General features: G+C 39.1%; 1 protein-coding gene across 11 annotated transcripts in view; it reads right to left on the bottom strand.

The window, feature by feature from the left end:
* DOCK3 (dedicator of cytokinesis 3) overlaps window positions 1-24,440 on the bottom strand; it is a 391,971-nt gene that overhangs the window by 343,709 nt on the left and 23,822 nt on the right. For all 11 annotated transcript variants that reach the window (XM_049776670.1, XM_049776679.1, XM_049776672.1 and 8 more), the window contains exon 2: window positions 1,974-2,057. In XM_049776670.1, the coding sequence (XP_049632627.1) occupies window positions 1,974-2,057 (84 nt within the window). The remainder of the gene's footprint in view (window positions 1-1,973; window positions 2,058-24,440) is intronic.

Genomic DNA, 24,440 nt, shown 5'->3' with positions numbered 1-24,440 from the left:
ATACGTTGAACCATTCTTTCATTGCCACTTGATCAGGGTTTATGATGCTTTTAATTAACTAAGCTAGAATCTAGCTAACATTTTATTAAGGATATTTCCATCAATGTTTATCAGGGATACTGGTCTAAATGTTTTTATGTCTCTGTCTTTTCAGCTTCATAGAAGATATTAAAAAGAATTTCTGTGTCTTAAATATTCTGGAAGACCTTAATGAGTAAAGACTATAAATCTTATCTAAGTGTTTGACAGAATTTACCAGTGAACCCATATGGATTAGGGTTTTATTCTTGACAAGATTCTTAATTACTGTTTCAATTTCCATACTTGTTTTTGTTTTTTTTGTTTTTTTAATTTGGTTTTTGGATCACACCCAGCAGCGCTCAGGGGTTACTCCTGGCTCTACACTCAGAAATCATTCCTGGCAGGCTCGAGGGATGCTGGGATTTGAACCATCGTCCTTCTGCATGCAAGGAAAAAGCCCTACCTCCCTGCTATCTCTCCAGCTCTCAATTTCCTTACTTGTGATGAGGCTTTCCACTTCCTCCTCATTCAACTTTGGGAGATTACATGACTCTAAGAATCTATCCATTTCTTAAAGGTTCTCAGTATAATAGCATAAAGCTGTTCATAGTGACCTCTCTATTTTGAAATTTCCATATCATCTTTAATTTTCAATAATCTTCATTCATCTTTATGTAGGTATCCAATAATTTTTCATTAAAATTTTAGGCATTTTGTTTTTTATAACTAATAAACGCTGCTATTTCAATACTTTATTTCTAAAGTAAACACACAGAAAAGTAACATAATATTATAATTACCCATTGTTAAATTCCCTTATCTTTTCATAGAGCTTTTATTGGGGGGATTTTTTTTCTGGGGGGCCACACCCTGTGACACTCAGGGGTTACTCCTGGCTATGCGCTCAGAAATCGCTCCTGGTTTGGGGGACCATATGGAACACTGGGGATCAAACTAGGTCCATCCTGGGTCAGTCGCATGCAAGGCAAACACCATACCACTGCGCTATCGCACTGGCCCCTCATAAAATTTTTTTTCTAAATTCCATTGGATGCTCGTATTCATGATCATTTCCTCTACAAATCAGTTTTATATTTTCATATTTTATGTAGTTAGTCCCTTGTGTACTACACAAAGTTCAATGTACATGATGACAATTCCTCTTGTTTTAAGTATTAGTCTAAAATCTTACATTTCACAAGTATTTATGTAAGCTCTTTAGTAAATAACATTTTCCCTTCAGTTATTATTTTTAACATTCCTTTTATCATAAGGAATGCTAATTTATACTTCCATTTTAAGAAAACACTATATTTTTATGGTATTATGGTATGTAAGAACTCTAATTACATACCATTTTTTTCACATACTCTTATACCATGTGAGTTGGCTGCTAGTCACTCTCATCTGTAAGCCTAAATGTCCAAGTATAACCCATGGTATAAATTCTTTTGTCAATGCTGATTTTGTGTGACTGATCTCTCAATTTTCCCTATATATCTTGTTGATGAATGCATGATTTGAATTAAAATGATACTTGTGAACAATATATGTTATAGAGCAAAAATACTCTTAGCATCAAAACAGTAGTCAAGTAAAACTTCATTTGAGCTTATTGAATACTTTTTCTCCATTATATAGCTCATATTCAACCAACTACATAGAAACATATAATAAACTAATTATAATCAAGTGAAGTTAAGTCTATAAGATTATTTGATTGTAGGACAAAAATAACCAATTGACATATAATAGAAAATTAAAATTCTGAAACTCAAGAATTGGTGATCCTGTTACTATTAGAGTTCAGATAAAGCTGTAACTTTATGCTGAACAAAACCTATAACATATAACTTTATGCTGAATATAAAAACCATAGTACAATACAATATGACTTCAAAATAATTCTTAAAATCTATTATTAAATATATGTAATGACTGAAATTACTCACCTTCACATTTTTCAAAAATCTGAACTGTTTCTCCTATTTCTAAAATCAACCCTTGAGGGACAGATCCTCGAAAGCTGCATATCACTAAAAAAGAGAAGAAAAGGTCAATTAGATTTTTAACTAATAAGGTAATCACTAAAATTAAGCACTAACAAAATCATGCTCAGGGAACTACTGCCAGCTCACCACTCAGAGGTAACTTCTAATGGTGCCTGGGAGACTCATGGATCTGGAAATAAAATCCTGGGCTCCCATGTACAAAGCATGTACTCCTATCCTTTATGCTACCCATCTCACAGAACTTTTTTTTTGTTGTTTCGTTCTTCATTATGCAATGCTAGGAATAGAATCCAAAGTATCACACATGTGAGACAAGTGCTCTACAACTAAATTACATCCAGTCCACCACCTAATTTTTTAAATAAAAAAGTAAAGACCAAAGGAAGTACAAGCAGTTCATACAAGAAGAAGCCCAGGCTTAGTCCCCAGTACTGCATCCCCCTCCCCCCAAGCACAGAATGAAGAGAATCAAGTGTTTTCGCCACTCCCAAAGAAAGCCTAGGGCTGGAGCAATAGTATCACAGTTAGGGCACTTGCTTTGCATGTAGTAACCCAGGTTCAGTCCCTGACACTCCACATGTACCCTGATCCCTAAAAACACAGAGCTAGGAGTAAACCCTGAGCAAAGTTCGCTGTGGCAAAAATTATTTCTAAGTAAACTTAAACATGTGTCTGTCAAGGAGTCAATGTGAGTGTGTGGGGATGTGAGGGAACCTGGAGTCACCGATTGAAAGGTTACTGTGTGGTAGGAACATTATATGTCTGAAAACCTATTGTAGACAGCCTTCTAAATACAATCCCTAATATTTTCATGTTGAAACCATTTTTAATAATAATTAAAAGCAGGGGCCGGAGTGGTGGCACAAGCAGTAAGACATCTACCTTGCACGCACTAGCCTAGACAGACCACAGTTCTATCCCCTGGCATCCCATATGGTTCCCAAGCCAGGGTTTCTGAGCACATAGCCAGGAGTAACCCCTGAGCATCACTGGGTGTTGCCCAAAAACCAAAAAAAAAAAAAAATGAAAAGCAGAGGCAGAGCAAAAGTACAGTGAATATGGAGTTTGCCTTGCACACATCCATCTGGGTTTGATTCCCACATCCAATATGGTCCCCCAAGCATCGCCAGCAATGACCCCGAGCCAAGATAACCCCTGGGCAGCACTGGCTGTGTGTGGCCCAAATACCAAAAAAAAAAAAAAGTAAAAGCAGAGAAGGAACTTGATACCCACAGTAAATTGTATATATACATATATACTGAGTGTACACAGATTTAGTCTGATCTGAGTCCAGTATAGAAAATCACTGGAACTAAGCATCCACCTTGGAGAGTATCTCTGTGGTGGTAATGATAACAGAAAGATAGGAGCGGGGGGGGGGGGGGGGGAGGCGCCGAGTGACGGCACAGTGGTAGGGTGTTTGCCTTGCATGTGGCTGACCCTAAATGAACCGTGGTTCAATCCCCTGGCATCCCATATGTTCCCCCAAGACAGGAGCGATTTCTGAGTAACCCCTGAGCATCACCGGGTGTGGCCCAAAAGATTTAAAAAAAAGGATAGGAGCAACACCTCTTGTAGTAGAGCACATAAGTAGCTCAAAGGTGGGGGCCGGGAAGGTGGTGCTAGAGGTAAGGTGTCTGCCTTGCAAGAGCTAGCGTAGGATGGACTACGGTTCGATCCCCCAGTGTCCCATATGGTCCCTCCAAGCCAGGGGTGATTTCTGAGCACATAGCCAGGAGTAACCCCTGACCGTCAAACGGGTGTGGCCCAAAAACAAAAAAACAAAAAAAACATAGCTCAAAGGTGGGTCACTCACCATAAACCTCTGGGAGGTTGGAAGAGACCTCAATAACAGGCAGTTTTAAAGTACTAAGAAATAAGATAGAGATGGGGTATGCTGAATGCACAGTTCCCCAGAAGTCCAGCTGTTTTTCTGTACCAAACGAAGAATAGACTGATGGAAGCTAGTGTTCATGGGTTTTTGCTGTCTCCTAAGATTGCATTGGGAGTTTCCATGCCTAGATGAGGCCCTGTGCATGAGGTTTGCTAATGAGCAAGATCTTTAAACTCTAGCACTTGCTTAATCAAACCTACTCACTCAGCCCTGCCCAGCCTATCATGGTGGACTAAGAAGTCAAACAAACCTCAGAATAGGACCATATTCAAGTACAATTTTGAGGGGGTTTGCTTGTTTAGGGGCAACATCCAGCCACACTATGAGGTTATTCCTAGCTCTATGCTCAAGAATCACTCCTAGAGAGCTCTGCAGACCAGAACCTGGATCAGCCATCTGCAAGGCAAATGCCCTCTCTACTGTACTATCACTCCAATCCTATCAATACAGTTTTTGGGGAGGTTTTAGGCCACACCCCGCAGTGCTCAGGACTTACTCCTTACTGTCTGCTCAGAAATAGCTCGTGGCAGGCACGGGGGACCATATGGGACACGGGATTCGAACCAACCACCTTAGGTTCTGGATTGGCTGCTTGCAAGGCAAACGCCGCTGTGCTATCTCTCCAGGCCCTCAAATACAATTTTTTTTTAATCCTCAAATACAATTTTTTAAAGGAGAAAATATACCAATGATTTATCTTAGTTCTTAATAAGTAAATATGTGTTCAAGGAGACCCATTCCAAGTCTGAAGTTACTACATAAGTTGAAACGGCACTCTACTCATTACAATCTGCCAAGTATAGTGCTCTCCCAAATAAAAATAATATTACAAAAACAAAGTTAAGTTATAATTATGTTCTTAATTTCATCACTGTGTGGTAATTTTCTTCCTCTCCTACATTAGTTCCTACATATTATCAATTTTTAAGCTTGATTCATAAGTTTTTAATAGCTTGTTCTTAAGGTAAAATACTTGCCAATTCCCAAAGCAAAAAATGGTACCAATATGAGATGTATTTATAAGTACTTAAAAATTAAGGTGTTGGGGGATGGAGAGATAGCATGGAGGTAAGGCATTTGCCTTGCATGCAGAAGGTCGGTGGTTCGAATCCCGGCATACCATACGGTCCTCTGAGCCTGCCAGGAATGATTTCTGAGCATAGAGCCAAGAGTAACCCCTGAGCACTGCCGGGTGTGACCCAAAAACCAAAAAAAAAAAAAAAAAAAAAAAAAAATTTAAGGTGTCTATCTAGTCCAGCCTTTATGGAAAACAATACAGAGATTCCTCAAAAAAACTGGAAATTGAGCTCCCATTTGATCCAGCTATTCCACTTCTCGGGATATACCCTAGGAACACAAAAACAATACAAAAATCCCTTCCTCACACCTATATTCATTGCAGCGCTATTTACAATAACCAGACCCTGAAAACAACCAAGATGCCCTTCAACAGACAAATGGCTAATGAAACTGTGATACATATACATAATGGAATATTATGCATCTGTCAGGAAAGATGAAGTCATGAAATTTTCCTATACATGGATGTACATGGAATCTATTATGCTGAGTGAAATAAGTCAGAGAAGTCAGAGGGAGAGAGATAGACACAGAATAGTCTCACTCATCTATGGGTTTTAAGAAAAATTAAAGAAATTACTCTAATAAGGCCCAGAGAAAATAGAGTTAAGGACTGGGAGAGACTGAAGGACTGGCTCACAATTTGAAGCTCACCACCAAGAGTGGTGAACGCTGTTAGGGAAATAACAACACTAACAACTAGCATGATAATGTTAAAGAATGAGAGAAGTAGAATGCCTGTTGCAATACAGGCAGGGGCTAGGGCAATAGTGGTGGCAATGTTGCACTGGTGAAGGGGGGTATTCTATTTATGACTGAAACCCAACTATGAACATGCTTGTAATCATGGTATTTAAATAAAGATTAATATATAAATACTAAAAAAAATTAATTAATTAAGGTGTGTAGAGCCGGAACGATAGCACAGCAGTAGGGCATTTACAATGCAAGTGGCTGGTCCAGAACAGACTTTGGTTTGATCCCTAGCGTCCCATATGGTCCCCTGAGCCAGGAGCGATTTCTGAATGCATAGCCAGGAGTGACCCTTGAGCATCACAGGGTATGGCCCAAAAAGAAAAAAAAAAATTAAGGTGTCTAACAAAAGTGCCACCAAATATGAAAAGAATTTCTAATGTAGGTAATTTCCCTATGAGAAAATTAGTTAAGATGTTTTCACTGACTTCCTCAATAAACACTGTTTATTACCTCTTCACTAGGACACATTAAAATTATGTAATATTTTATCATAAAATACTCAAAAAAACTATCATAATTTTTAACATTTAAAAAAATGTTAATGCTTATAGACCCATGTATTACAACTGTTTATTAAAAATTCACATGTTTATAAACATAATAACAAAGATACATGAAAAAGTCAAGAAGGCTTTTCCCAGGTCCCAAATATTTTTCTTTCTTTTTTCCAAGATGGTGGCTCATTTTATTTTGTTTGATTTCTGTGGGGTTTTTCCCAAGAATTTAAATGAGTAAAGGACGGTCCTCTGTCTGTGCCATCAGGCTGGAGAAATCTGCCCCTGATGAGTGATTACCAACTCTGAGAGACTGTGAGTGTTGCCTGTGCATGTTTTTCTACTGTCCTGTGTCCTGAACCTCTCCTGAGTGGGCCGAGAAGGGCCCAGCAAAATCGCTCTCTAAGAGGCTCCAGAAGAACATGGCCCGCTTTGCTTCGCAGCCGTGTGCTCTTTCTAACGAATGAACCCCACCATAACACGCGAAAAAAATCACACTACAAGTGTGACAATGGGGAAACCTCGCAGGTAAACACCATACACAGAGAATGAAGATGATAGATCTGATGACACAAAGAATACAAACCATCTGATTAACCTCTCAGATAAGGAGTTTAGAATAGAAATATGGAGGATCCTCATGAAAATCAAAGAAAATATAGCTCTAGCTGAATAGAACACAAAGACAGAAATCAGGACACTCCAAACTGATGTAACAGATCTGAAAAACACGGTAGCTGAACTGAAAAACTCAATGGACAGCCTCTCCAGCGGGGCAACAACAACTGAGAACAGAATGAGAGAACTGGAAGATCAAATGCAGAACAACTCCATACAGCAGAAGAGACTGGAAAAGAACCTTAAGGCAAATGATCATACAATGGAAAATAAACTCAAAGAATATGAACAGATGAAAATAGAAGTCTTTGATAAACTCAACAGAAACAACGTAAGAATCATCGGAGTCCCATAGGCCCAGGAAGGAGATCTACAGGAAGAATCAACAGTCAAAGATATGATCGCAGAGAAACTTCCAGAGCTAAAGACTGTATGCAATCAAATTCTGCATGCCCAAAGAGTCCCAGCTAAAAGAGAGCCAAAGAAAAACACCCCAAGACACATCCTAGTCACAATGACGAATCCTACAGATAAAGATAGAATACTGAAAGCAGCAAGATCAAAAAGGGAAATCATATTCAAAGGAGCATCCATAAGATTTACAGCAGATATGTCATAAGAAACTCTCAAGGCCAGAAGACAGTGGTGGGATATTGTGACAAGACTGAAAGAAATGGAGGCTTCACCTAGAATACTGCACCCTACTCAACTCACATTTAGGTTTGAAGGAAGAATATATAGCTTCACAGATAAATAAAAACTCAAAAACTTCACAGATGCAAAACTAACCTTAAAGGAAAAACTGAAAGGTCTACTTTAAGACAAGAGAGGCCAACAAACACACCAAACTTATACACAAAGATGACATTAAATCCTATGACAATCATCTCCCTTAATGTCAATGGACTAAATGCACCAATTAAGAGACACAGAGTGGTGAAATGGATCAAAAGATGAACCCAACCTTCTGCTGCCTTCAAGAACACATCTAAATAGTCAGAACAAATGTAGACTCAAAATCAAAGGCTGGAGGAAAAACATACAAGCAAACAACACCCATAAAAAAGCTGGGGTGGCCATATTAATATCTGATGTTACCAACTTTAGATTCATAAAAGTTGTAAGGGACAAAGATGGACAATGTGTACTAATCAAAGGATATGTGCAACAAGAAGAAATCAAACTACTAAACATATATGCACCCAATGAGAGACCAGCAAATTATCTAATATAATTTTTGACAAATTTAAAAGAAGACATCAATAATAACACAATAATTTTGAGAGACCTGAACACAGCACTGTCAACACTTGATAGATCAACCAGACTGAAACCCAATAAAAATATATTAGCCCTGAAAAGAGAAATGGAAGAAAGAGGACTAGTAGATATATATAGGACACTCCATCCCCAAAAACCTGGATATACATTCTTCTCCAATGTACATGGATCATTCTCCAGGATAGACTACATGCTGACACATAAAACATACCTCCATAAAATCAAGAGGATAGAAATTTTGCAGGCTACCTTTGCTGAATACAAGGCAGTGAAATTAGATGTGAACTACAAAGGGACACAGAAGAAATACTTTAACAACTGGAAATTAAACAGCCTGCTACTGAACTAGTGGATCCAAGATGAAATAAAGAGGAAATCAAAACTTTCCTGGAATTAAATGACAATGAAGACATAAACTACCAGAATCTATGGGACACAGCAAAAGCAGTCCTAGGAGGAAAATTTATAGCTTTGCAAGCATACATCAGGAAAGAAGAAGGGGCATACCTGAACAATTTAAAGACGCAGCTTATAAAATTAGAAAATGATCAACAAAAGGAACCAAAAATAGGGAGACAGAAGAAAATAACAAAGCTGAGAGCAGAAATCAATGAAGTGGAAACCCAAAAAACAATCTGAAAGATCAACAAAAGTAGAAGTTGGTGTTTTGAAAAAATAAACAAGATTGATAGACCATTGGCAAATCTCACAAAGAAAGAGAGAGAAACTTGATAACCTGTATTAGAAATGAAAAGGGGGAGATCACTACAGAGACTGCAGCATTCAAAGGGTAATCAGAGACTATTTTGAGAAACTCTATGCCACTAAACATGAGAACCTGGAAGAAATGGATAAATTCTTGGACTCTTACAACCTCCCACAGTTGAGTAAGGAGGATGTAGCATATCTAAACACCCCCATCACTGTTGAGGAAATTACAACGGTAATCAAATGTCTGCCCAAAAAGAAAAGCCCAGGCCCAGATGGATTTACTAATGAATTCTTTCAAACCTTTCAAGAGGAACTACTACCAATCCTAGCCAGACTCTCATGAAATTGAAAAACGGGAACACTTCCAAACAGCTTTTATGAAGCCAACATCACCTTGATATCAAAACCAGACAGAGATGCTGCCAAAAAAGAAAATTACAGGCATGTGCCAGAGAGATAGCATGGAGGTAAGGCATTTGCTTTGCATGCAGAAGAATGGTGGTTCGAATCCCGGCATCCCATATGGTCCCCTGAGCCTGCCAGGAGCAATTTCTGAGTGTAGAGCCAGGAGTAACCCCTGAGTGCTGCCGGGTGTGACCCCTCCCCAAAAAAAAGAAAATTACAGGCCAATATCTCTGATGAACACAGATCTCCACAAAATCCTGGCAAATAGGATCCAATGCCTTATCAAGAAGATAATTCACTACAATCAAGTAGGTTTAATACCAGGAATGCAAGGATGGTTTAACATTCGTAAATCTATCAACATAATACACAACATCAACAACAAGAAAAATAAAAATCACATGATCATATCAATAAACACAGAGAAAGAATTTGATAAGGTCCAACACACATACTTGTTTAAAAAAAAACTCTCAGCAGGGGGCCGGAGAGATAGCATGGAGGTAAGGCGTTTGCCTTTCATGCAGGAGGTCATCGGTTCAAATCCCGGCGTCCCATATGGTCCCCAGTGTCTGCCAGGAGCAATTTCTGAGCCTGGAGCCAGGAATAACCCCTGAGCACTGCCGGGTGTGACCCAAAAACCAAAAAAAAAAAAAAAAAAAAAAACTCTCAGCAAGATAGGAATGAAAGGAACCTTTCTCAATATAGTCAAAATCATCTACCAGAAGCCAATGGCAAATATTATCCTCAATGGAGAAAAACTAAAAGCTTTCCCTCTAAATTCTGGTACAAGACAAGGCTGTCTGCTCTCACCACTCCTCTTCAACATAGTACTGGAAGTACTTGCTATAGCAATTAGGCAAGAAAAAGATATCAAGGGCATCCAGATAAGAAAGGTCTCACTGTTCATAGATGACATGATACTCTACTTAGAAAACCCTAAAGACTCTACCAAAAAGCTTCTAAAAACAATAGATTCATATAGCAATGTGGCAGGCTACAAAATTAACACACAGAAATCAATGGCCTTTTTATACACCGATAATGATAGGGAAGAAATGGACATTAAAAAACAACCCCAGGGCTGAAGAGATAGCACAGCAGTATTTGTCTTGCAAGCAGCCAATCCAGGACCCAAGGTGGTTGGTTCAAATCCCGGCATCCCATATGGTCCCCCGTGCCTGCCAGAAGCTATTTCTGAGCAGAGAGCCAGGAATAAACCCTGAGCACCACCGGGTGTGGCCCAAAAACCAAAAAAAAAAAAAAAAAAAACATTCACATTAGTGCCACAAAAACTCAAATATCTTGGAGTCAACTTGACCAAAGACATGAAGAACCTATTCAAAGAAAACTAAAAAATCCTGCTCCAAGAAATAAGAGAGGACACACAGAAATGGAAACACATACCCTGCTCATGTATTGGCAGAATAACATCATTAAAATGGAAATATTCCCCAAAGCATTGTACAGATTTAATGTGATCCCTCTAAAGATACCCATGACACTCTTCAAAGAAGTGGATCAAACACTTTTGAAATTCATTTGGAACAATTTGGAACAATAAACACCCTCGAATAGCTAAAGCAATCCTTGGGAGGCATTACTTTCCCCTACTTTGAACTGTATTACAAAGCAATAGTTATCAAAACAGCATGGTATTGGAATAAAGACAGACCCTCAGATCAGTGGAATAGGCTTGAGTACTCAGAGAATGTTCCACAGACATAGAATCACCTAATTTTTGACAAAGGAGCAAGAAATTCTAAATGGAGAAAGGAAAGCCTCTTCAACAAGTGGTGTTGGCACAACTGGTTAGCCACTTGCAAAAAACTGAACTTAGGACCCCCAGTAACATCATGTACTAAGGTTAAATCCAAAAGAATTAAAGACCTTGATATCAGACCTGATACCATAAGCTATATAGAACAATATGTAGGTAAAACACTCCATGACATTGAGACTAAAGGCATCTTCAAGGAGGAAACTGCACTCTCCAAACAAGTGAAAGCAGAGATTAACAGATGGAAATTTATTAAGCTGAGAAGTTTCTGTGCCCAGGATACAAGAGCCACCCACTAAGTGGGAGAAACTATTCACCCAATACCCATCAGATAAGGGGCTAATATCCAAAATATAGAAGGCACTGACGGAACTTTACAAGAAAAAAAAATCTAATCCCATCAAAATATGGGGAGAAGAAAAGGACAATTTGACAAAAAAGAAATACAAATGGCCAAAAGGCACATGAAAAAATGTTCCACATCACTAATCATCAAGGAGATGCAAATCAAAACAACTATGAGGTACCACCTTACACCACAGAGATTGGCACACATCACAAAGAATGAGAACAAGCAGTGTTGGCGGTGATGTGGAGAGAAAGGAACTCTTATCCCCTGCTGGTGGGAATGCCGTTTAGTCCAACCTTTATGGAAAGCAATGTGGAAATTCCTCCAAAAACTGGAAATTGAGCTCCCATTCGATCCAGCTATACCACTCCTAAGGATATACCCGAGGAACACAAAAATACAAAAATCCCTTCCTTACACCTATATTCACTGCAGCACTATTTACCATAGCAAGACTCTGGAAACAACCAAAATGCCTTTCAACAGATGAATGGCTAAAAAAAAACTGTGATACATATACACAATGGAATATTATGCAGCTGTCAGGAGAGATGAAGTCATGAAATTTTCCTATCCATGGATGTACATGGAATCTATTATCCTGAGTGAAATAAGTCAGAGGGAGAGAGAAAGATGCAGACAGTCTCATTTATCTATGGGTTTTAAGAAAAATGAAAGACATTCTTGCAATAATTTTCAGAGACAAAGAGAAGAGTGCTGAAAGTTCCAGCTCACTTCATGAAGCTCACCACAAAGAGTGATGAGTTTAGTTAGAGAAATAACTACATTGAGAACTATCCTAACAATGAGAATGAATGAGGGAAGTAGAAAGCCTGTCTAGAGTACAGGCGGAGGTAGGGTGGGAGTAGGGAGATCTGTGACACTGGTGATGGGAATGTTGCACGGGTGAAGGGGGGTGTTCTTTACATGACTGAAACCCAACCATAATCATGTTTGTAATCAAGGAGTTTAAATAAAAATATTTTTAAAAAAGAATTTAAATGCATGTACATGGAAATGTAAAAAATACTATGCCTCTAATGTTTAAGGAGTTACGTAAGTTTTATGTCTTTAGATTGCCTTGTGTGCTGTTAAGAAATATAATGTGTTACAATCTGGGGAACTGAGGGACAAAGTAATTGTACATGGATTCTGTTTTATTTATCTTAATGTTCTTTGGCTGAAATTTCAAAGTTAAGATATCAGCAAGGGGACTTCTTCTGAGAATTATGTTATGGGTGATTGTCCTTCCACTGTAACTTTACTTTGTCCTCTTTCTTTGTATCTTTGTTCTCATAATTAAAAATTAAAAAGAATTTAAAAAAAATTTAAATGAAAGTTTTAGGATATAATGTTGCCCCATCACACCTACCTTTCAGGTATCAGTATTCCTCCACCATATGTCCATAATTCCTGCACCATCCAGAATAAACGATAATTACCAGTGGGGCTCTAGGCCTCCTAGACACTTTTTTTTTTTTTTTGGTGGTTTTTGGGTCACACCCGGCAGTGCTCAGGGCTTATTCCTGGCTCCATGCTCAGAAATTGCTCCTGGCAGGCACGGGGGACCATTTGGGACGCCAGGATTCTAACTGATGACCTTCTGATGAAAGGCAAACGCCTTACCTCCATGCTATCTCTCCGGCCCCTCCTAGACACTTCTTGCAAGCCCCCCAGAATACTTATATTTCATATATGTATATTTTAATAAGCTATCCCTGCCTAAAAACAAACCCAGGTTCAGTGATAGAGTTCATGTCTTGCATGTGAGAGAGCTTGGTTTTGATCTCTGGTAACACACAACACACACACAAATTTGTAAGAGAATCCAGTTACTAAAAAGCTATTTTTAATGTAGATAAAAGGGGTAGGAGTTTGAAGAAGATATTCCTTCTTAATCATACTAAATGTAAAAGAATCACATTATTGATAAGTAGCACTATTCTCCTGATATATTTAGTTCAAAAAATGTCATATCTTCTTTGTAGAGTGCAAACTTACTACATAGAGATGAAGAGATAGTAGATAGCACAGTTTGTAAGGCAATTAATTACCTAGAAAGCAACCAACCTAAATTCAATCCCATGTTTGTAATCACGGTGCTTAAAGATATTATTTTAAAATAATAAAAATTTGGGGCCGGAGCAATAGCGCAGCAGTAGGGCATTTGCCTTCCACTCGGCTAATCCAGGACAGACCATGATTCGATCCCCCAGAGTTCCCTAAAGCCAGGAGCGATTTCTGAGTGCATAGCCAGGAGTAACCCCTGAGCATCACTGGTGTGGTCCAAAAAATAAACAAGAATAAATAAATATGTAAATAAATAAAAATTAGAAATTTTTTATTAAAAAACTAAAGATATAGGGGCCTAGCAATACACAGCAGTAGGGTGTTTGACTTGCATGCAGCTGATCCAGGACAGACCTGGTTCGATCCTTAGCATCCCATATGGTCCCCTGAGCCAGGATCGATTTCTGAGCACATAGCCAGGAGTAACCCCTGAGCATCACCGGGTGTGGCCCAAAAACCAAATAAATAAATATATTAGTAAAATTTACTGTTATATATTTAATTTGCATAAACAGATTATGCTGTTCTTCCAAAAATAGGCCAGTGTGAAAATAAGATAGCAAAATAATGATTTAAAAACTGTAAGAGATAGGTTTTAAAGAAAATTGGGCCAGAGTGATTTAACAGCAGGTAAGGCCTTTGCCTTTACAAGATTGACCCAGGTTCAATTCACAGTAACCCATACATCCCCCCAAGCCAACAGTAGTAACACCTGAGCATCACTAGCTGTGGCTAAAAAAAAAAAAAAAAAAATCACAGGGCATTTTTTAATATACTGTATTTAAATCTAAATAAGCCACCAAAACTCAAATAGAACTCAAAAAAGTTGGTACAACCATTATCATGCACAATCTCAATGTGCTATTTGTTTAGCTAAAGACTTGTCATTATGGGGCTGGAGAGATAGCATGAAGGTAGGGTATTTGCCCTGCATGCATAAGGATGGTGGTTCGAATCCCAGCATCCCATATGGTCTCCCGAGCCTGCTAGGGCAATTTCTGAGCATAGAGCCAGGAGTAACCCCTGAGTGTTGCCAGGTGTGACCCAAAAACCAAAAAAAAAAAAAAAAGATATGGAAAAAAAACTACCATTTTCAATTGTGATTTGGAAAATAACTCCATGCCACAAGCAGAGAAACTTGCCTGAGAAATTTAATAAAAGCTGTGACTTCTTTAAGAAATATACATTAGGGCCAGAGTGAAAGCACACGGTAGGGTGTTTGCCTTGCACAATGCCAACCTGGGATGGATCCAGGTTCGATTTGCAGATCCCATATAATCTCACAAGTCTGCCATAAGTAACCCCTGAGCATTGCTGGGTGTGGGCAAAAACGAAACAAAACAAAAGAAACATGCATTAAATTCACTATAGTGCATGGAAAGAGCCGGTGATTTACAAGAATATTGTTAAGAATTTAACAGCCTCCTATGCATTTCCTCTATGTACCTTATGGTTTCAGATCTGATATCAAGGTCTTTAACCAATTTTGATTTGACCTTTGTACATGTCGTTAAAGTGAGGTCTGAGTTCATTTTTTTGCATATAGTTGACCAGTTATATCAATACCACTTGTTGAAGAGGCTTTCCTTGCTCCACTTCGTATTTCTTGCCCCTTTATCAAAGATTAATTGCTTGTATACCTGGGGGTCAGTCTCATAATACTAAAGTCTATTTCATTGATCTGAGGGGTTCTGTCTTTATTCCAATATCATGCTATTTTAATGACTATTGCTTTGTAGTATAATTTAAAGTTGGGGGAAATGGAAGCAAAGATATACAAATAGGATCACATTAAACTAAGATATTTCTGCACTTCAAATAAAATACTAATGAAGATACAAAGCCTATCCATAAAATGGGATAAACTATTCACCCAATACCCATCAGATAAGCAGGTACTATATAAGACACACAAGATACTTAACAAGAAAAAAAAAACTAACCCCATCAAAAAATGGGGAGAAGAAATGAACAGACATTTCCTCAAAGAAGAAATACAGATGACCAAAATGTATATGAAAAAAATGTTTCATATCGCTAATTATCATGGAGAGCAAATCAAAACAACAATGAGGTATTGTAGAATAACAGCCCTGGATGGTGATGGATGGAGGGAAAGTGATGATGGAGGGATGGAGGGTAAGACCTTTCTCCTCCAGGCCACGTGTCTGCAACCCTCTTCAGCTGGCAGGTCTGCAGGTTCAGGATAGCAGCAGGAAGAAAACTCACAGGCAGTCAGGTTCCAGGAGACATCAGCTTTATTCAGGGCCCTAGCCACCATATGTGTGGCCTATAATCTTAAACCTATTTAAGCATGCTCTCTTCAGCTTGCCCTGCTTCTTCCTACATCTCTCTTGCTGAATCTCCCTCCACCTCTCCTTGCAAAATCCTCTCAATCCATCCTCCAAATCTTTCTACCTCCCAAAGACCCCTCCCAGAAATGGGCAGGTCTTACTATCAGGTAAGGTCACACAGGAAGAATGGGGGATGGGGTAACAAGATATCATCTCACACCACAGACAATGACACACATCACAACAAACAAGAACAACCACAAGCTGGTGTGGATGTGGGGAGTTAGGGACTCTCACTCACTGCTGGTGAAAATGCCAACTAGTCCAGCACTTTGGAAAACAATATAGATATTACTCAAAAACTAGAAATTGAACCAAGCAACAATCTTATCTATATATAGAAATAACCTACATATAGATATTTCGTATATCTACATATAAAAAAGCCATATAAAGTCCTAAGGTCAATCACCAGTACCAAAAGTAAAAAAGTTAATAAAAAAAAAGATGTCACTGGGGCAATCTGCAAAACTATGTAATATCAATTTTGTACAGGCAAGCAGAAGAGTTTCTGTATTCAGAAACAGAATTCAGTCTACCAACTTGGAATTTGCACTCTTGACTCTCTCCTCTTCTGGAAAATCTTGTGTTCTCTTCTGAACAAAAGAAAGGTTTGCTCTCTCTCTCCCCTAATATTTTCTAAATAAAATTATTTTAGTTTACTATTAAAATAAATTAAAATTTCCTTAAAATATTTTATTTTACTATTGAAATTAAAAAAAAAACAACAAGAAATTGAGCTTTCATATGATCCAGCAATACCACTCCTAGCATTATACTGGAGGAACCCCAAAACCATACAGAAATCCCTCTGCATTCCTATGTTTGTTGCAGCACTATTTACAATAGTCAGGATATGGAAACAACCCAAATGCTCAAGAATAGATGAGTGGCTAAAGGAACTGTGATATATTTACACAATGGAATACTGCTGATGTACGGCAGTTGGACTTGGACATGCCCCTTTGATACCTCCACTGTAATGAACAGTTGAACCTGGACTGGCCCCTTGGACAAGCCTTTTGTCATGCCGGGTATAAAAGGAAAAACCTGGACCTTTGCAGAGGGGCCCAGGAGAGTGACCAGAGCAGGGCCTGCCAGCTTGGGGTGGGGGTGGGAAGTGGCAGAGATAAAGCATCAGTGAGATGCTGCCTGCTTTATATCTATCACTTTTTCTGAGCACATAGCCAGGAGTAACCTGAGTGCCACTGAGTGTGACCCAAAAACAAAAACAAAAAAAAAACTATTGCCCTTTCTCTAAGATTATGCACAAGACAAGGCTGTCCATTCACATCACTAGTATTCAACATAGTATAGGAAGTCCTTGCCACAATAATTAAATAATAAAGAAACTCTAAGGGAATTCAAGTTGAACAGGTAGTCAAACTATCATTATTCACAGAAATAGAAAGTGCTCTTAGAAATAAGTTTGCAGTAAGTTTGCAAATTACAAAATCAAAACACAGAAATCTATGTTTCAACTCCAAATCTACCAATATCATCATCACTCCACCAAAATATTCAAGGTTTCTTCCCTCTCTCCACTCTACCTCCTTAGCAAATTCATTTTGTAATTTGCTTTTTAGAGTTTGGGTCACATGCTTAAACTAATATTGGCTCTTCTGGTTTTGATTCACAGTTACTTAACATTTGACAATCCTCCCATAACTTTATATAAATCCAATGTAGTATCCATAAAAATTTCCACAGCAATTTTTCCCAGATCAATTTTTTTTTTTGGTTTTTGGGTCACACAAGGCAGTGCTTATTTCTGGCTGTCTGCTCAGAAATAGCTCCTGGCAGACATGGGGGACCATATGGGACACTGGGATTCGAACCAACCACCTTTGGTCCTGGATTGGCTGCTTGCAAGGCAAACGCTGTGCTATCTCTCCGGGCCGCTTTTTTTTTTTTGGTTTTTGGGTCACACCCAACAGCACTCAGGGGTTACTCCTGGCTCAGAAATCGCCCCTGGCAGGCATAGGGGAAAATATGGGATTCCAGGATTCAAACCACCGTCCTTCTGCATGAAAGGCAAACGCCTTACCTCCATGCTATCTCTCCAGCCCCTTCCCAGATCATTTTTAAGGACATGGACTAAATGCTGCTAAAATGAACACAAAGTAAAAAAAAAAAAAAAAAAAAAAAAGTAATACAATTACCTTAATAGCTAAAGATATCCTCCTGTGAAATTAGTTTTTTTCTCCTTAATGTTAATTTTGTTTGTTTGTTTGTTTGTTTGTTTTGGGCCACACCTGGTGACACTCAAGAGTTACTCCTGCTTATGTGCTCAGAAATCGCTCCTGGCTTGGAAAACCATATGGGATTCAAGGGGATCAAAACATGGTCCGTCCTACGTTAGCTCATGCAAAACACCCTACCGCTAGCGCCACCGCTCCAGCCCCGTAATGTTAAATTTATTAAACTACAGACATAAGGGGACCAGAGGAATAGTACAGTGGATATGGTGTTTGCCATGCATGAGATCAACCCACATTTGCTCTCTAGTACCCCATACAGACCCCGAGCCTGCAAGAAATGGTCACTGAAGTAGGTACTTGCCTTACTGTGGCCAAACCAGCTTAAAATTAATCCTATAAGGACTGTAGCAATAGTACAGAGGTTAGGACACATGCCTTACATGTGGTAAACTAGAGTTCAATCCCCAGCATCCCACAGGATTCCCCCAAATCTAAAAGCATATTGCATATATGCAAGTATTCCATAATATTGCTAAAGCTGCTGTACTCTTTTCAGCTTAACTCTGATAATAAAAATATAGAATACATATTAAAGTTTACTTTATGTAAAATAAAAGGAACTGTCATGGGCAAACAGGGCGTCCAGGAAATGTATTTGAAAAAGTTATTTTGGGGAAATCTGAGCCAGCCCATAGAAGGACCCATCTCAGGAGCCTAGAAAGCCACTGAGAAGCAGAATCCCAGGCCCAAGCAAAAGAGGCTTCCTGAGAGAAGAGGTGGCTGGACCCCTTGGGAGAAAAGGCTCCACTGTTGAAACAAAGGCCATACAAGAATATCAAAAGAAGACCACCAACTGTTCCTAGCTCTTCCCTTGGCAACTAACCTAGCAATGGAGAGGGAAACAGCTTGGGATAAGTATATAGAATAATATGGATAAAGAAAGCTCCCACGTGTGTTATTAACAGAGCTGATGGGACATTAAGTTCATGACACAGTTTGGCTCATAGAGACTTTTCCCAGTTCTAGATCTCACAGACATTTCCAGGGTGAGAGATGGGTAGACAGAGAAAAAAACATCAATTGCCTTCTCGTGGCTGTTGTCTCTAACTTCCCCCTTAATATAAGTCACTTGGGTAACCTCCAACTACAACAAAACCATAGTCACTAAATCTTTTCATACAAATACTAGTATTTACAACAGAATTCTGATTCTTCACTTTAAGAAGAAACACCTTAGAACTTATTGCATTATTTTTATTTCTAGATAAGATTCCTTCAAATTAAAGACTATCTTTTATGTGTTTCACATTACAGACAACGTGAATTTTTAAAAGATGGGTATGTCTTACTGTGAAAGATAAACTAGGCATCTCATTTGAATTCCAACTGTATTTCAGTCATGAGATCAGGGAGTGTGTCATATCTAATGGTTGAAAAAGAACAAAGACTACAAAGAGATGGCTTGCACAGTGGGAAATAAGCTAAGGCTAAAGAAATGGAAGAGGAGAGGAAAGAATCTCTCTTCTGTCCTGGCCTTAAAAATATCAAACTAGTAGGGAAATATGAGAAGTTGAAGGCACTTTCCTCCAAGACTTTGGTCTCAGAGCAGAAATAATGCACACAGTGTTTCTAAAGGAAAACCCCACAAAACCTAAAAACCCCATTAAAAATGGGGAAAGAAGGTGCCAGAGTGGTGTCACAAGTATAGGGTGTCTGCCTTGCATGCACTAACCTAGGATGGACCGCAATTCAAAACCCGATGTCCTACATGGCCCCCCAAGCCAGGAGCAATTTTTGAGCGCATAGCCAGGAATAACCCCTGAGTGTCACAGGTGTGGCCCAAAAACCAAAAAAAAAAAAAATATATATATATAGGAAGAGGAAAAGAATAGACACTGTCTGAGAAATACCAGCAGATGGCCAACAGTCACATGTTATCATAAGGGAAAGGGAAATCCAAATCAAGACGACAATGAGACATCATCTTACACATGTACAGTGAGGGTAGTACATATAAAAAATATTGCGAACAAGTGTGTTGGTGGTGAAAAAGTAAATCCACTGCTGGTGAGAATGCTGTCTGGTTCAAACCCGATTGAAAACAGTATGGAGACTTCTTAGTTAATTCAGAATCAAACTGCCATATGACCCAGCAATCCTGCTTTTGGGTATCTATCCCCAGAACAGAAAAACATTCATCCAAAAGGGTATATGCACACCACTATTCATTGCAGCACTCAGTACAATAGCTAAGACTAGCTAAGACTTGGAATCAAACTAGATGTCTAACAAGAGATGAGTAGAATATGAAGATGTGGTACACATATACAATGGAATAATACATAGCTGTAAGGAATGATGCAATCATGCAATTTGCCACAACATGGATAGAACTGGAAAATATTATGTTAAATGAAGTAAATCAGAAGAAGGGTAAATAAAGTGATATATGATATCAATTATCTGTGATATTTAGAATAACTGCATGAAAAAATGCAATGGTACAAATGGGAGTTGTCTAAACACCCTTGGCCCCAGAATATAGCAAGGAGGAAAGAAACTGAGTAGAGGAGGAGAAACACAAATATGAAAGGATGGGAGCCAGGGGCCAAGAGGTCTCAGATGCACTGGTGGAGATTAAAAAAAAAAAAAAAAAAAAAGGACAACTAAATATCCAAGTCACAGAGACTACAACAATGAAATCATGAAACCCAAATTTTAACCAGCAAAATTAAAAACAATATTAAAATATGATGGTGGGGATGGAGAGATAGCCTGGAGGCAAAGCATTTGCCTTGCATACAGAAGGTCGGTGGTTCAAATCCCGGCATTTCATATAGTCCCCAGAGCCTGTCAAGAGCAATTTCTGAGGATAGAGCCAGGAGTAACCCAACCCCTGAGCTGCCGGATGTGACCCAAAAACTGAAAAAAATAAATAAATAAATAAAGGTGGTAAATTAGGGCAGGAGGTGATGGCATCGAATGGACTAGGGGGACACTGGTGAAAGGAGGTTGACACTGGTGGTGGTGATTGGTGCCTAAAACCCAACCATGAATAATCTTGAAAATCACAACTGTTTAAATAAAAAAATTTAAAAAATAATGTACAGTGTTTCTGGCATTTTTAAGGGGTAATGACATTCAAAACCTCAATTACAATTAAGTTTCTAAAAGTCTTAGTAATTAAAAGACTAAAAAGGAAAATTACCATGCATAGATTTAAGTTTAGTTTCAGTTTGTTATTGTCACCGATTTGATGAAAATCGTGCTTAAAAGTAATGTAGTCCAAGGTATTAATTTCATGTACTTTATAAACTAATAAAATATAATTGTCATTTCGTCAATAATCTATTTCTAACAATCTTCACATGCCACGGAGAAATGTATTAATGCATATCAAAGTTAATAAGATCATCTAAGCAATGATGCCTAATACAACATGTTTTGTTACTAAAATTATACATAAATTCCATTCTCATGTGAAGAAAAATAAGCATATATAACTAAAGAAGCAAACAGAGGGTAGCTGGGGCTGGAGAGATTGCACAGCGGTAGGGCATTTGCCTTGCATGTAGAAGGATGGTGGTTCGAATCCCGGCACCCCATATGGTCCCCAGAGCTGCCAGGGAGATTTCTGAGTGTAAAGCCAGGAGTAGCCCCTGAGTGCTGCTGGGTGTGACCCAAAAACCAAAAACCAAAAAAAAAAAAAAAAAAAAAAAACAGAGGGTAGCTAAGTAATTTGTTCACAATCAAAAAGTGTTTTCCCCCTGGACTCTAGGCCTGGCCTAAGTGGCACCTCAGGTGGCCCTGCTGTGGGTTCCAGGTGGATTCCATTAGGCGTCTCCAGGCTTCCCACACACACACACTAGGGAGGAAGAGCAAAGGGAGGGGCCGGGCAGATAGCTGGCTTCCGGTGCCTTGATCCTGGAGGCCAGTTCTTCCCAGGTATGGGGTTAGGGGACACCCATGCCGGATGGCATTCTCCCTAGCTTGGGGGGGGGGTGCTGGGAGGCTTGGCAGGCCTCCAGCCATCCCCCTATTTCCCCCGCCCCTACTCCAGGCCTTCCCTGGTTGCTGGCCCAGGTGGACTCTTATCGTGGTCCTCAGGCTTTCCCCCTTTCTCTCCCGACACTAAGGGGGGAACACATGGGGTGGATGGCGGGCCAATGCAGCACTGGTGTATGTCGGGACATTACGTCATGACTTTCACTGTTATTTTTTTCTTCTCATTGTTCTCCATTATAAAACCATATATATTTAAAATAAAAATGACTCTCAGTTTGGGAAGAGACCAGTTCGGGTGGGGGTACCATATATTTTCAAAATAAAAATGAGAGGATGGACTCTCAAGCTGGGAAGAGGCCAGTACTCTTTTCCTACTTATTTACTCTCAGCAGCCTCTTGGCCTCTTCCTTCTTTCATTGTGTAACTGTGGTTGCTACCATACTAGGTTTCTGATTAGTTCCCATGAACGGTGACAATTGAGTCCACTGTCTTAAGTTAGATTGTTTATTTTCCCCACTTTTTATTTTTTCTCCTCTTTGTGAACTGTTCAATAAGGTATTTTGGTGAAAGAGTCCCTCTCTATCTTTCCTTCCCTTTGTTATTTGTTAAATAAGGAAGTTTGTAGAAGTGTCCCTCCATTTAATGTTTATACAAGAACCAAGTCAATTGGATTTTTTTAACTTGTTCTAGCATCCCCATAAGCACCAATCTCGCTGTGAACTGTTCAATAAAGAATTTTGGTGATAGAGTCCCTCAGTTTAATTCTTATGTTTGAATCAAGTCACGGGGATTGTTGGACTTGTTCTTGCGGCCCCCTTATGCGCTAACACCAGGTGGCATTATTCCTTGTTTGCATGGGCACATTAAAATGGAAAATACTATACATACAAATAAGTTCTTATCTAATAGAGATAGGAACACACAAATCTTGTGGTGCAATGGAACCTTACAAACCCTGAACATTGACATGATGACCTGGCACAGGCCTCAGAGGTTTGGGTATTTTCCAGTCACCCCTGAACCAGGAAAGCCATCTATGAAACATCCAACATTGTTTATGACATCACCTGGAAGCAATCCTCTACCAGGGAAGACCCTACTGCTGCTCTGACATCGATTTACTCAAAAGATTCTTCCCTTAACACTGAGAAGATTTAAACAACAACGACCTGCGTACTGGACAGGGCTTTCTGCATCGCCCATTAATTGCAAGTTGAAATTAGGCATTACTCCCCACCATCCTGATTCAATGTAGGATATACAGATTCCAGGATCTTCAATACAGAAACGTGAGATCAACAACAGAGACTGTAAAAAATATAACTGTGGGCCCGGAGAGATAGCACAGCGGTGTTTGCCTTGCAAGCAGCCGATCCAGGACCAAAGGTGGTTGGTTCGAATCCCGGTGTCCCATATGGTCCCCCGTGCCTGCCAGGAGCTATTTCTGAGCAGACAGCCAGGAGTAACCCCTGAGCAACGCCGGGTGTGGCCCAAAAACCAAAAAAAATATATATATATATATAACTGTATGGGTACTACAGACAATGACCGGGATTGTACAAACTAATTTGCCTGGAGCCTAAAAATGGTCTTATGTCAGGAAACTTCAGGGGTAGGGTCTCCTTGTACTTAAGCCAAAGTTTTTCCTTTCCATGACCCCCATAATTTGGTGGGCCCATGCAAACGATAATTGCCATACTAACATTGTTTTTACAGTGCTCCTTTGACTCCAAACCTTTAAGAAACCACTAGTAAAAATATCTGGAACTGCAAAAAAAAAAAAAAAAAAAAAGGTTTACATTAGTGTTAACATATATGCTTTTAGTTACACTAGCATTCTGGGGGATAAAGGAGGGAGATAAGGGATATATGCTTGGGAACAGGGATGAAGGGAGAACAACACTGCTGTGGAAAGGCCCTCATTTATTGTCACCGTGTACCTTAAATATCACTGTGTAAGATTTGCCATTATATATTCTAATAAATGTCTGTCATTTAAATATAAAAAAATGTTTTATGTGGGGACCGGAGAAATAGCACAGTGGTAGGGCATTTGCTTTGCAAACAGCCAACCCAGGACCAACGACGATGGTTCGAATCCCAGCATCCCAAAAGGTCCCTCATGCCTGCCATGAGCAATTTCTGAGCACAGAGCCAGGAGTGACCCCTGAGCACCGCTGGGTGCAGCCAAAAACAAAACAAAACAAAACAAAACAAAACAAAAGGTTTATGTGATGAACAGTATTGTCTAATTTCTCCTACAATAAATTCCACTATTATTTCACCTAATTTTTCTAATATTAAAGAATTCTTATGGACCCAGGATTATAGCTCAGTAATACAACAGGTGCATTCCTTATATAAGGCCACAAATTCAATCCTTAATATTGCCCCATATTTGTAATCCTT

This window comes from Suncus etruscus, chromosome 7 (genome assembly GCF_024139225.1).
Source record: "Suncus etruscus isolate mSunEtr1 chromosome 7, mSunEtr1.pri.cur, whole genome shotgun sequence".
Lineage (NCBI taxonomy): Eukaryota > Metazoa > Chordata > Mammalia > Eulipotyphla > Soricidae > Suncus > Suncus etruscus.
The sequence above is the reverse complement of the archived record's forward strand: the minus strand, read 5'-3'. Positions and strand labels throughout refer to the sequence as shown.